This window comes from Nicotiana sylvestris, chromosome 11 (genome assembly GCF_000393655.2).
Source record: "Nicotiana sylvestris chromosome 11, ASM39365v2, whole genome shotgun sequence".
NCBI classification, from domain to species: Eukaryota; Viridiplantae; Streptophyta; class Magnoliopsida; order Solanales; family Solanaceae; genus Nicotiana; species Nicotiana sylvestris.
In genome coordinates, this window is record NC_091067.1 from 30,795,001 (window position 1) to 30,809,618 (window position 14,618).

The window sequence follows — 14,618 nt, forward strand, 5'->3', positions numbered from 1 at the left end:
AGCATATATATTGATTTTTGCCTTGACTAGATCCTTGAAAGCAGAGACATTTGACATAATTGGTATCCCATATTATTACTATGCTCTCTCATAAGAACGAATGTTATTTGTGGACTGCTAACCTCTTGTAATATAGATATGTGCGGATGATTGTCCCTTAGAAATTGTTTAATATATTTATCTTTTCTGAACTACTTTCACATTTATTAATATTCCAAGATAGTAATCGCACTTGTGAAACTCGTGCAGAGAAACTTGCATCTCCACTCATTTTACATTTCAATAGCAAAGTAATATTTTTTTTGGGTTGGAAAGATAGGCACATCCGTTGTACAAAGATAGAGCTAGGCTTTTGGTCTCCCACTACTTGGGAAACAGGACTAGTACTTGAAGTATTAGCTACTAAAGAAGTTCTTCTATTACACATACTAGATAAACTATATGAGCCAGAGAGAGACTGTGTAACATTCCTACTAGGCTGCCGAGTCATCCTGCTATGGAGTGTGCCCGGGTGATTTTGTTCATAACAAGACATAGCAAAAGGTGGGGGTGTTCCAAAAAGTAGGCATTGCTCCTTTACATGCGTTGCACCATATTTAGCTAATCTATCTGCTATACAATTCTGCTCTCTGTATATAACTTGTACGGATGAACTATCCAGCTGTTGGAGCAAGGACCTGCAATCATTAATAATATTAATAAAGCTCATTGCCGGTGTTTTTAACATACCAATTATTGCTTGTGCATCCATCTCAATGATGATTGGTATAAGCCTTTGTTGGATAGCAATTTGTAATCCTTTGAGGAGTGCAAGAAGTTCTATTTGTATAGTGGTGCCTTCTTTGACAAACCCAGCAAAGCCTATTACCCAATTGCTTTGATGATTGCGGATAACTCCACCAATTCCATAAGTGCTTAGAGCCGGGCAGCAAGATCCATCAATATTTAATTTATAAAACATATGATCTGGTGGATGCCATTTGATATAGATAGGAGACTTTGAACTCTTCTTAATAGAGTGATTAGTTAAAAAGTAATATTCAGCTACCTTTACTAACAGAGAAGGCAGATTCAAGTCGTTTATTTTATGTTCATAAACAAACTTATTCCTTTTAAGCCAAATTTCCCACAATGCAAAAGGAATCATAATTGTAGAAGGGATGTTGTGAGGTGTAGAAAGCAAAGGTGTACGTATAAATTTATACAACCAAGTCATAATCTCATTTTGAGGAACTGCTACTGTGCTAGTGGGAGGTGATATTCTAAGAGATTTCCAAAGAAGTATGGTGTTAGCATAATGTTGAAATAAATGACTAATTGTTTCAGTGTCTTGGTGACATTGTGGACAGCTTGCTGAATTAGTAATACCCAATCATGTAAGATACACAGTTGTTGGGAGTATGTTATGACACATTAGCCAAAGGAAAAAAGATAATTTAGGGGGACTTGAAAGAGTTGGTTAAGCATGTACCATTAGTTGTATTAATGGTGATTAAACATTAACGAGAAGATACCATTCTCTGTTAAATTCCAGTAAATTTTGTCATAGTTTGTGGGTTCAATTGGCATATAAATATTATTAATAAGGGAATTTATATGTAAGGGTAATTCAAAAGGTATGTTATCTAGGTGCCAACTATTATTATAGTAGTAATTAGAAACTAGTTTGTTTTCCTCAAATTGAGGCATCGGTCCATTAATGTAGCATCTAAGTATGAAATTATGCTTGAGCCAGGGGTTGTCCAGAACTTAACATGTTGTCCCGTTGCTATATTCCATTTATAACCTAATCTGCAATATTCCAGCCATTAATAATATTACGCCAAGTAGTAGAGCTATTGTAACTTTGTAGAGGCTTTGGCCGTACATAATTATGTAAAAGGACTTTTGCCCATAACTGATGTGGATCATTGAACATTCTCCATGCAAGGCTTGCATGAAGTGACTTATTTTTTGTATCAAGATTTTGTATACCTAAACCCCCAAGTTCCAAAGGTTGCGTGATTGTAGACCACTTAAGGAGATGTAATTTTTTCTTTTGAGCAGTTGTGCCCCATAGGAAATTCCTTTGGTACCTGTTAAGGTAGCTTAGTATATAACTAGGTATTTTTATATATTGCATCAAGTGATTGGGAAGATGGTTAAGGGTGGATTTTATTAAAGTTAGTCTTCCCGCTCGAGAAAGAAAATTAGTTTTCCAGCCTGCCAATTTTTGTTTTAAAATTATCAAGTAAGAATTGATAGTCAAAGTTTGCAGGCTTGGTTGTAAAAATAGGGAAACCCAAGTACTTTCCAAAACTACGACCCTTTTTCATATGAAATAGTTGCAGAATTATATTTTTAGTATTGGGTTGACAATTCTTTGAGAAGTAGATTTTTGATTTATCGAAGTTGATAGATTGGCCAGACTGATTAGTAAACTGTGTAATAGTACTAACCATTGATTGGCACGTACTGGTTGTAATTTGCGAGGTGAGGGTAATATCATCTGCGAAAAATAAATGAGATAATTGATGCCCATTTTTTGATAAAGATATGGGTTTCCAAGCCTGATAGTCAACAACATTATTGATCTTTCTAGACAACATTTCAAGACATAGGATAAACATATAGGGTGACAAAGGATCACCCTGTCTTATACCCCTTGTGGGCTGAAATGAATCAGTTGGACTACCATTGATTAATATAGAGGTAGTAGTGGTGGTAATACAAGACATAATTAACTTAGTAAACTTAGCTGGAAAATTTAAACTTACTAAAGTATTACGAATGAATGACCATTCTAATTTATCAAAAGCTTTTTCTAGATCAATCTTAAGAAGCATACTGAGATTGCTCCCCTTCATTTTTTGAAATTTGTTAATAATTTCTAGTACTATGATAGCATTATCCGCAGCTCTTTTGTTTTGTTGGAAACTAGATTGTATGGGATGGATTATGTGTTCCAATATTGGCTTTAATCTATTTACCAAAATTTTTGTAATAATTTTGTAAATAGTATTGCAAAGACTAATAGGTCTATATTGAGCAACCGTTGATGCATTATTATTTTTAGGAATAAGACAGATAAAGGTAGAATTTATTTTGGGGTCAATTTCGTAGTCAGTGAACACCTTATAACAGAAATGTTTCACAGATTCCCCAATAGTGTCCCAATAATTTTGGTAAAAAAGGGGATGAAGTCCATCTGACCCAGGTGCTTTCATAGGCTTGAAAGACTTTATAGCATTAAGAATTTCAAATTCTTGTAGAGGTTGTGTTAGGGATTTTTGGTCAGCATGTGTTAATATGTTTGAGGGAAGTAGTTTTGATTTTGAAATTGAGATTGTTTTCTGCGTGGTAAATAAGTTTTGATAATAAAGGGAAATATGATCAAGAATTTTTGTAGGGTTTGTTATCCAATTTCCCCCGATCTTGAATAGCCGTAATTCTATTATGCCTTCTACGATTAATAGTAGTGAGGTAGAAAAATTTGGTATTAGCATCACCATTATTAAACCAGTCAATACGTGATTTTAGTTTCCAAAAATCTTCCTCTAACCTAAGTATTCGATTAAAATCCAACTTTAGTTCTTGTTCCAAATTTTGTAAGAAATTACTAGTTGGATAATGGATAGAAGCCTGAATTCCATTTAATCTTGCAAGAATATTCCTTTTTTGCTTAAAAATGTTACCAAATGTAGATTTATTCCATTCTTGCACTGATGTTGTGAAATTATCAATTGCAGGAAGTAATGTCACATTATCCATCCAAGCTTGTTCAACCACAGCATGAAAAGCAGGATGACTAGTCCAAATAGTCTCAAACCTAAATAATTTTTTCCTAGGTAATGGACAATGTTGAAGTTTTAACTTAATGGGACAATGATCTGAGTGTGTGCGGGGAAGGTGTGTAACAAGAGCGTTAGAGTATTGATTAATCCATTCATAGTTAGCAACTATACGATCAATACGTTCAAGTATAGTATACTTCTTATGTCTTCCATTAGTCCAAGTATATCGACTACCCTTAAAACCTAAACCAGTCATGTGACAATAATTAAGGCAGTCCAAAAATTTATTAGAACGTGAATTATTTATAGGAAGTCCACCAAATTTATCAGTTGCATGTGTAATTTCATTAAAGTCTCCTCCAATTAACCAAGGTCCATGATAATTATCATGTACAGACATGAGATTATCCCATAACAATTGTCTATTAACTAATTCATTACTAGCATAGATAGCAGTAAATAAAAATTTAAAAGGTAAAGGTTTTACCTGGACATGGCAGTGAATTTCTTGTGCAGTGGTGGCCACTGGATCAACAGCTAGTACATTGGCCAACCACAATATGGCAATTCCTCCAGAATGGCCTGTTGCAGCCACCTCAATCATACCATCAAAATTAAAATCTTCTTTCACACTTTAGTGTGTTTGACAGTGTGTTTCCAAAAGAACAACTAACGCTGGCCTATTATAAACTCTAGGTAAAGTTAGAGATATACAAAATCTCAACTCAAAATATGAAGACCAGTTTCATTCAAGATTAACAGAAACCATAAAGCTAATCAAAACAAAAGGCTAGCATTTTAAACATCCAATACGAAAAACTTATTTTATATGTTTCACATATACATGAACATAGTCTGAAGCAGATAGGCATGTGTTCAATAGAGTTCAAGATTCATTGCTCCCGAGCTTCAATCACCACTGTTCGAGGGATTGTCTTAAAGGACGACAACTGTCACAAATTGTCTAAGCTTCAAACTTTCAAAACAAAGAGGGTCTAATGAGTCCTATCAATAGCAACGATTGTCTCAAATTAAAATAAATTAGAGATAGACAGTGATCGTGTAAAAGAAGGATTACCTCTTACAAGCATAAATCTCACATTCTTGTGAGTTCTTCAGCCAGGAGTCAAATTTAATGTTTCATCTAATCTGATCTCACGTCTAAGCCAAAAATAATCCCTTTACCTGCAACCATCAATCAACCAAGTCAACACGCACACAAAAAACAGAGAACATTAATCCATTAATTGCACCTCAATCTTAACTCAACTAATTAAAATAATAATATAATTCAGGAAACAGAAGCATTTTGAATCTCAATATGTTAATTACGGGCAATAACAAGAACTACTTAGAATTAAGTTAAAATTATGGCAAAATAGTTCGTCCAAACCTTGAATAGAAATTGAATTGCAGAACTCACAACAAAACGTAGCAAAAGTAACATAAAATAAATGGTTAACCTAGAAAAGAGCCAATCACGATCACCCAGAAATGCTTAGGGCTGCTGGAACTACCGAAAATCAAACTGGAAAAAGACATGCATTGTAAAAAAAAAAAAAATAACAAAAACATGAAAAATAATAAAATCAAAATGCATTAATTAAAAAAAAAATTTATCTGATTGAATTGAAGAAAGTCAAGTAAACAAAGAGGTATATTCCAAGCACACAAGAAAAAGCTTTTGTTCAATACAGTTTCATTCTAGTAGGGCAAGCAGGGAATATGTATATGGAGAGTGCAAATTAAAAATAAGGAAAAAACTTACCGCAACTCAGGAATCCAACCACACAAGACAATCTCGAACCAAAGCAGAAAAATTTGAAAACTATGACCAGTTAGTGAGTCACGAAGGCTATAGCCTATAAGCAGAGAAGGGAAGGAAACAAAATGACGTCTGTGTGAGAGAGAAAATAGAGCTCAGGACAGGAGTGTATTCTAAAATCAATCCATATAAACATATGTACATCATAGGTGTCATGTCATCAGCATGCAAATGCACACACGAGGTTATTATTGTCTTTTCGGTTTTATTTCAGCGTACAAAACAGATTTTGAATTGCACATAAGCGGGCCCCACCTAAACTTTTTCCATACAACCCTTTACTGAGTTGTATTCTCGAGTGCAATTCATGCGGCAGCTTCTGTAATTGGAGATGGATTAGTACTGATACTGATACTTGAGATTGTACTTGTAAGTCATGAAAATAAATCTCATTTTCATTAACCGCTCATTACGAACACTGCTGTAACAAATTGTACAACGAGTTATTTAAATTGTACTTTATACGTGTGCCAATTTTATTGGCTACTGCTTTCCTTGCCCTTTTATAGGCCTGGCCAGTTAGCACGTGTATTTGCTTGTTTTTCATCAGACCACGTGTTATATACGAAGCACTCTCAAAACTCAAAAGCCGAATGGGTTTCACTTCTTTGAATCAATCCCTCTAGACCGCAATTTCTTTCTTATTCCTTTCACAGTCCAGAAAGACATCAAAAGCTATGGTCAAACTCTCTACCAAGTTTTGCTCCCAACATTTTTTTCTCTTTGATTTGAACTGTGTGCTTCACTCCTTCGTGGGGTTTCTCTAGATAGGTTTTCTGTGTCAGTTTTGAATGTGTTTGAGCTTGGGTTTCACGACTTTCTGATGGAAAATTGCAGCTTATTAGTTTTTATTTTTCAATTTTAGGTTTGCATCTGAATCTTCGGTGATTTTGTTTTCTGTTTTAGCGTTTTAATGCTAGCATCTTCATAAAGAATCGGATCGGGAAGCTTTCTTGTATTTTTCTCGATATTTACGTTGGTAGAGAGATTTGAGAAGAATCATCAGTGGCAGTGCATATGAAACGAAGATTAAGATACTTCTCACCTTAGACCATTTTAATTTAATTTTTTATCTTTCTTAATCCAAATTTTCTTCTCCTAAACATTCACTGCTCCTTTCGTCTCCTTCTGTTTCCAGGTTTACTCCTATCCTGCTTTATTTTCCAACCCACTTTGACCTTCCAAATACCAATACTTTCCTCAACTCCCTCTTCATTACATACATTTTCTCCTGCAAACACACGGCCCTCTTCAAAATTGCTAATACTTGTTAAACTAACAATGTAACAAACCCAAAATTTCAACCCAATTGCAGCATTTAAAATTGATTAAAATAAAAAAAATTATTAGTTAGATCAAATGATTACTACTGCAGCTATCACAAATGTTGAATTCACTTTTTTCGGTCCCTTCTCTTCCCCTCCCGCCCCCTTCCCCCTTACTCCGAAGATGGAAACAAAGTTCGATTCATCACTAATAATTGATTGAATCTCTATTTGCTCCTTCTCATAACAATAATAACAAATACAAATATCAATATTCGCGGTATATCTACATAATCTCTTTGCCTCTTTGATGGAGAAAAATTGTCTGCACACCATCACTTTCCAGGGTGTAAAGTAGGATACCTGCTAGAAATACTAATTGTTATTAACATCAACAACATTATATAAGGTGCTTATGTGAAATATTGAACAAGATGCAATATACTCACAATCTCTAGAGCACAAACTTTGTGAAGTAGGAATCCATTTACATGTTGCCTAAGAACACCAAAAATGAAGAGACTATGCTATAGAATGATAGTATAAAGGGTAGACTCAGTCTCAAAAGTGTACTGCATATCAAGAGAAATACTCACATAGTCAGCAATGATAGTAGGCCTTTTCTCAACATTGTCAGCACAATCCTGTCCACTTATATCTGCATCCTAAATAGGAAAAAGTAAAACAAGAACAATATAGGTTAATTAAATTTCTTTTATAAACAAGAAATTTCTTATGGTAAGTGGTGCACGGTTCGACTCGTTAGATAATGTGCCTGTCTCTCTACCCTTTTTCCCTTAAAATCCAAGCTTTTATTTTCGGCAAGATTCGAACATGTGGCATACATCTAATGTACACCACGTGTTGCGCTCTTACCACAAGATCAAAGCCGTTGGGCTATGTTTAGATTTTGTGAATATTGAGAAACAGATTTGCAGATGAAAAAGGTATCTGGTATTAAGGCATTCCTCGAGTTCTTGGAGACATGGACCACAAACATTAATAATTTGACTTACCATTCCATATTTCAGGAATACGCCATGTAAAGGCTGTAATTTGTGTTTTAGTTCCGTTAGAGTAGTATCTTCTTCGCAAGCTATCAATGGATGAATTCCGACAGCAATGCACCTACATTTACACGATATCACTTTAGTCACATAGGGAGGTCATGTCACAAAATACATTATCATATTTTCTCTTTGGAGTAGAATAATGCAGCTTGAAGGTACCATTTGCTTTCACTACTTTCAAGTGTGTATTTCAGCCATTGTGATTGCCTATCTCCAGCACCATTTGAAGTAACCTAGCAAGAAGAAAAATAAAGTTAAAAGTTTACTGAAAGCTCGACAGCAAAAGGCTACCCAACTTCCAAGGCTTGTTAAATATAGGCATGATAAAAGCAGTTTTCTTGAAGATCCACTTTTATTTTCTCGAAAATCAAATTCCAATCCAACGGAAAAAAACGAAGCAAGACAAGGAATCAGCTGGGGGAGAGGCTGAAACAGAATCTAGGCAATGAGGTAGCTATGGTACAAAATAGGTCTTAAGCCATTTCTGTACTCATAACTGTAGCAGTTTACAAACATATTCATTCTTCTATATTCATCCATTTCGCAAATTCACATTGATGTTCAACGTTGACTAAAAAGTTAAAATCTCTGAATTTGAAATATGAGGGAATTCCTGCTTGTATGTATAATGCCAAGTGCAAATTTAAAAGCCAAATAACGTCAAAGAAGACAATCGAAAGTGCTTATAGAATCCTGCTAACTGCCATAGTAGGAGGCATCACAATCCCTCTTTTCATCCGAAATTACTTATGACATTATCAAATCTAACACAATCTAAAATTTGGCAAAGTTAATAAGACTATCAAATATGAGGCAAGCTAAAATTTGAGAAGTTATTTGATCCTCTGGTGTTGAACCTCTTAACTGTTGTATTGGAAGTATTATTCAATAACCTTATACTGATTTGACGGATAAGCGACAAAGAAGTTGAAAGTGAATACTATTCAGATGACAAGGAATCGCATTTGCAAATACTATCAGTTAGTGGAACTCATATGTCTGTCCAATAATGCAATCAATTAGTGGTCGAGTAAAGATACCAAAGCAACAAAATAGAAAGCAAAAATTTCCTACATCGTTCCACCTTCAGCAACATATAAAAAAAAATTATATATACATAACTAAGCAACTTTAAAAACATGTTAAACATGTAACTGAATACATATACTGTCATAATCTGGATATTTAACCAAACAGGAATTTCATTAAGTAATTGCTCCTAGCTTTGAGAGTCTCGCTCGCCCAAGGGACGAATAACAAGATCCTAATAAAGCACGATGAATTTCATGTAAGCAAATGTTCAACAAAGGTTGAAACGGACAAAACCATACTGATACAGATACATTCTCCTTTTGGAGAAAAGATTTCCTGCATCGGCAGATTTTCAATGAGTATCCTAGAATTCTCTAATACAATATTTTCTACTCTTTTTACGTGCAATTGATATGGGAACTAAGTACATACTGCTGTACATCAAGGACTTATGTACAGTTGTATATCAAAGACTTACATTACACTTTTTAAATTCTTTTTTAGACGTAGTCCAATTTTATAGATTTATCCAAGAATGACTTCTCTATTCAGTTTCCTACTTCGTTTTGCTACTGCACTGAAGCACCCCAGGTGGCCGAACTCATTACCTGAAGGAGTTTCAGCGCCAAACAATAACAATAGCAAGTTTGACAACACTGTTTGGCGAAACCATTAAAATAGTAAAACTACCGATAGAAGCGAGACGCGTGAAGGTCAAATTATAAGTAAAAGTGCACAAATAAAATAAGAGGGAGAGTACCTTGTGCTTCATCAAGATAAGGTAATGTGATATTTCATAATAATTTTAAAACCATTTTAAGCATATAACGTACAACCAAACTCTGCGAAGAATCAATGTGAACTACTGAATCAAACAGAGCTATTAAAAGGTGAAAAGGCTAAAAAGTAATGATTGACCTAACAAAACTTCTTACCAACTGAAAAGAGAAATATAAAATCCAGCAGATGAGCAACAGCAGCTTATCAGAGTCTGCAGAAGATGTTGAACTTCAACAACTGTATCAATAAAGTATCCAAATTATAAATAAATTTCAAGCAGAGCTCCTTATATGGATTTAATGTTTCAGTGATGACTCGGAGGAAGAACAATGAGATAATTAGCTAAACTTGTCTGGTTAATTTGAAAACTAAAACCCATAAGCTTTTTATGGTAAGAAATTTATAAATATGATGTAGCAAGGCCAATCAAGATGAAATTGTGTATAATTTCACAAACTGTCCCAGCCAACAATTTACCCAATTTGAACAATTTTTACCCAGCTGAAATTCTGAAAATCAGGAAAAGAAGAAATCAAAACCCACCTTATAACTATAAGCAAAACATAAAGAGAGAAAACATACAATCTCAAAGGACTTTTGGTCAGGCAAGTTGATATGCAGTTTTTTTCTCAAGAGAAAAGAGTACCATTAACACTTGCTCAATTTAAAGGACTTCTGGTTAAGTTTCCATGAGCAAACTTGAATTGTTTAAGGTAGTCATTCACCCCTCGCCCTTTGAGAGCTTGAGTAGAGTACCTACAAGTTGAGGATGGCTGAAGGGAAACACAAGGACAATTCATTTCAAATGATGAAATCCAGTTCTAAAAGGGGAAAAGTTAGTCCAAGAGAACAAATTGTTTATTCATAGAGGAGCATATCATGGAATCTTCGTAGAACTAACATGCCAAGTAGCCTTCCAAGGAAGGGGCCGGTGGAGGTGTAAGATTATCATTTCGTCAAATTGTAATTGCCAATTTAAGATGGATACATTTTTGTCAGATAAAGTTGTGAACATGTGTTTCTGTAGTAAGTTCTCAAGCCAAACATCTTTTGCACAATAAGAGAAGTTAACAAGCAATGTCTCCTAATATAAGTTCTTGCATAGTTAAACAGCTTGTGTTCAAAAAAAGCTACATTTCATCTTCTAATACTTTCTATCTTGCTTCTAATATTTTCCATTTGCACTTTAAGAACCAAAGTTTAGAATTCTCTAAGCCAAAATGAAGGTAAACATATACAAGCACATCATATAAGTGAACACAATATGATATTCAATCAGAAAAGACAAAAAAAATTAATTCTTATACGCATGTCTTATTCATTTGTTAAAAAAAATGGCACTTTCAAGCTGGTTCACACAATCTAGAGACAAACTTTAAAGGAACAATTTTGGAAGAAGAACACCTTATGATTAAGCAAACTTTGAAGCAGCCAGAACTAATGAGTGCTCGTGCTGGTCAATCCTCCTTGTGTTATTAAGTGGTTGCCGACAATCGACATCCCTAACGAATCCTGTTGTCCAACTTCACTTGACTTGATGAGGGACCATGTGATAGTAGCATCAGGCCATACTTATGATCGAAATTTAATTGCTCAGTGGATAAATTCAGGGCACCACACTTGTCCAAAAAGTGGTCAGTGGCTGATACATATGGCTCTCATTTCCAACTACGCACTAAAAAGTCTAATCCATCAGTGGGGTCAAGAGAACAACATCCCAACAATAGAACCTACATTATCTCCTTCATATTCAGAAGGTAGCAGCAATAGTAAGATTAAGAAATGTGACAAGGCGATTGACTACATTTCTGCTACTAAAGCTGCCACATATGTTGTGAAAAAGACAACAAAGTTTTTAGTTGGGAAACTGCAAACAGGATCTCCAGATATACAGAGACATGCAGCATATAAGCTAAGATTGCTCATGAAAACTGGAATGGACAATCGCAGAATCATAGCTGAGTCTGGAGTTATTCCATTTCTGATGACTCTGCTTGGTTCCCGTGGTACAAGAATCCGGAAGAATGCAGTCACAACATTTCCACCAACCCTCAATCCATCAACTCCCTGCTTAATTAAGTTCTCAGCTTGGTAATTAGTGACTACATTTCCACCAATCACATCCAAGTGAGGGTAAGTATGTTTCACATGCTTGATCATATTAATCTGGTACAGCGAATTCCCTTGCGAGCTATCAATCACCACAGCATTAATCCCTTCTTTCACCAAATGCTCCAGCCTCTCTTTATCTGATTCCCTCGTCCCCACCGCTGCCCCCACTAAGAACTTCCCGTCTTCCCCTAAAGATGGCAAACCCAATTTCGGAAGTCCCTTTATTCTCTCCGTGTCAGCACTCGTCACTAAATTGACTACTTCCCCGTTTTCCTCCTCCTCGTTTACTAATGCAACAAAGTCCAGCTTTTTAGATGCCATGTAGCCTGCCACGTCATTGAAATCATAACTCGAAGGCAGAGTAACGGGAGAAGTGTTCATATAAGCAGAAATCCTAGCTTCCTTATTGCTCAAGTTCTTCCAATCAGACTTTGACACGTGTCCTAACAGTTTGGATTGTTTGTTCCCTGACTCGGTGACGAAAATGCAAGGGGAGTTAGCGAATTCATCGGCGGAATGGATTGAATCCGAGGGAGTAGCGAAGATTAAGTCGGCGGAGAAAGGGATTTTATGAGATTTGGCAGCACGGATGATGGATGCTTGTTGAGAGATAGTGTTGTTGTAGTGAACCATACCTATTCCGCCGAGCGCCGCCATGGCAACGGCCATGGAGGTCTCGGTGACGGTGTCCATAGGAGAAGCGACGCAGGGATGGAGAGGGAGATGTTGCGGCTGAGCTTAGTGGAGAGGTTCACGTCGTCGACGGGAAGTCGATATAGCTTATGAGATTTGATTATTGTTGGCTCGTAATAGTTTTGATAATTGAAAGGCCCAAAGAAAAAATTTAATGCATTATTAATTTTTATACTTACTAGATAAATATATTTTTTACATGTAAAATTTATTCGGTATGGTTCGATATTTTTTGGGTTTATTTTTATAAAATAAAAAACTTATCCTAATTATCGGTGCAGTTATAGATTTATATAAAAATCTACGGTTTCTTAAAAAGAAACCTAAAAGTTGGTTCGGTGTGGTACAGTTCGGTCGATTTAGTCGGTTTTCGAATATCCATTGACACTCCTACGTGTCTTTGTTCGGGTTCGCATAGTGGGAGAACGTGGTTGGTGCTCGTCATCATGTTCGGTTAGTCAGACGCGTTCGCGATATTATGGGAGCAGCAAACCTTCGTGATCGTGTGGGCTCTTTTGTGGTTGTATAGTATATTTTCCTAAGCAACAACATTTTGTGCCTCGCGAACGCGAGACTTGTGCCGCGTTCGCGAAGAGAACTTCTGGGCAGATTATTTAAGATGTTATTTCGGGACTTTTACCCATTCTTTCATATTGAGCCCTAGACTTCGAGAAGAGGAAATTTTGAGGAGAAGTTTCACTGCTACATTGGAGGTAAGAAATTTTCACTTGGATTGGAGGTTAAGAGGTTTTATGTTAAGAGCGACATCTCTTGACATGGATAAGTAATGAAGTTCTCTGAATCAACACATCGATTCGTATGGGTAAGCATAGGTTTGGGATTTTTCTGCGCTAGTTTTTTTTATTAAGAAGGGTATAAAAGCAATTTGACTTTTTAAATTTGGGGTTCCTGTTTTTAATATAACTAGTATCTATGAACGTACGTTGCACGTTAGTAATGGCACGTGATGATTTAAATATTTATTTATATAAGGGAACAATAAAATTTTATTAATGAAAGAAATTTTATGTGTAATAATACAACAATCATCGAAATGCTGAAAAATATAATTACATTAGCATAATACATGACTTTAAAATAAAAGGACATCATAAAAACTTACACAAATGATTAATTTTGTCATGTTAGTTAGATAATTATATATTATAGTTTAAAAGTATTTAATGTGATGGTATCTTAACGAACACTTTTTGTGAACAATATTTTTGTGTGTATGTTTCCTCCTAATGCGTTTGTTGCTCTGCCTTAACCAGAACTCTTGTTGTCGATCTTGATATCCCTCTTGAAAGTACAACATACAATTGTTCATGCAAGAAAATATATTGTGGTAAATATAGTCCAATATTTAGGATGTTTGCCCTTTTACTTTATTTATTATATTTGCAAAACATAAACATACTAAAAATTATTTTCACACAAATTTAAAAGAATATTCCTTAGTTTCAGAAGACTAAAGTTTAATTCAGAGATAAGAATATACTTAGAAACACATTAATCAGTATCATAATTTTTGCATGTATGACGTTATTGTCAAAACTTCTATATACCATCAGTGTACTATTGCATAAGCTATTCGGCATATCTAAGTTTTTCAGTAGTATGACAGGCATATTTTTCTTCAAAGTTAACCTATATACAATGAAAAATCAATTTTAACTTAGTCTATTATATATATATATGGTGATACTAACATACATAAGAAATAAGAAACTTGACAACAAACATGTATGACATAAGGCCATTTGATATTAAAGTATTTAAGTATTCTTCTTGATAGTAATTATTGGTATCATTTTCTGCTGAGTCAAAAATTGAAAAATATTTTATTTTTACAATAAAATTTGGCAATCAACCTTTTATTTAGTTGATCAATATATTCATTTGTGCTAGCTAATATGTCTTTTTAATTCTATCATGTGATTTGCACAGATTGCATTTTAATCTAATGATAAAAATATTTCTCTTATTAAATATACTACTATTACCATTGAGATTGATAATCAAGTTTTTAGGAAGAACCGAATCATCTTTTATTGGATGCTCTTCT

The 14,618-nt window shown here is 34.8% G+C and overlaps 1 protein-coding gene and 1 long non-coding RNA gene across 12 annotated transcripts; both read right to left on the reverse strand.

Annotated features, from left to right (window-relative positions):
* Positions 1 to 308: 308 nt before the first annotated feature.
* Positions 309 to 5,682, reverse strand: LOC104227454 (uncharacterized). 3 transcript variants are annotated; one of them, XR_711117.2, is made up of 4 exons: positions 5,542 to 5,682; positions 4,852 to 4,958; positions 4,261 to 4,453; positions 309 to 677 (listed from the first exon to the last, which is right to left on the reverse strand). It is a non-coding gene; the product is annotated as an uncharacterized lncRNA (long non-coding RNA). The 3 variants fall into 3 exon arrangements; XR_011403920.1 differs by having other exon boundaries at positions 4,261 to 4,749; XR_711115.2 differs by having other exon boundaries at positions 4,261 to 4,958.
* Positions 5,683 to 7,048: 1,366 nt separating this feature from the next.
* LOC104227455 (inosine-5'-monophosphate dehydrogenase 2-like) lies at positions 7,049 to 12,647 on the reverse strand. Of its 9 annotated transcripts, XM_070162664.1 has the most exons (8): positions 11,150 to 12,641; positions 10,392 to 10,518; positions 9,901 to 9,982; positions 8,093 to 8,166; positions 7,880 to 7,991; positions 7,460 to 7,528; positions 7,313 to 7,361; positions 7,049 to 7,226 (listed from the first exon to the last, which is right to left on the reverse strand). In XM_070162664.1, exon 1 carries the CDS (start codon positions 12,548 to 12,550, stop codon positions 11,546 to 11,548), a length of 1,005 nt encoding a protein of 334 aa, XP_070018765.1. In that variant the 5' UTR covers positions 12,551 to 12,641; the 3' UTR covers positions 7,049 to 7,226; positions 7,313 to 7,361; positions 7,460 to 7,528; positions 7,880 to 7,991; positions 8,093 to 8,166; positions 9,901 to 9,982; positions 10,392 to 10,518; positions 11,150 to 11,545. The 9 variants fall into 9 exon arrangements, with proteins under 9 accessions (XP_070018765.1, XP_070018773.1, XP_070018771.1 ...); XM_070162672.1 differs by having other exon boundaries at positions 10,392 to 12,647; XM_070162670.1 differs by lacking the exon at positions 10,392 to 10,518 and having other exon boundaries at positions 9,901 to 9,956.
* Between the last annotated feature and the right edge of the window lie 1,971 nt (positions 12,648 to 14,618).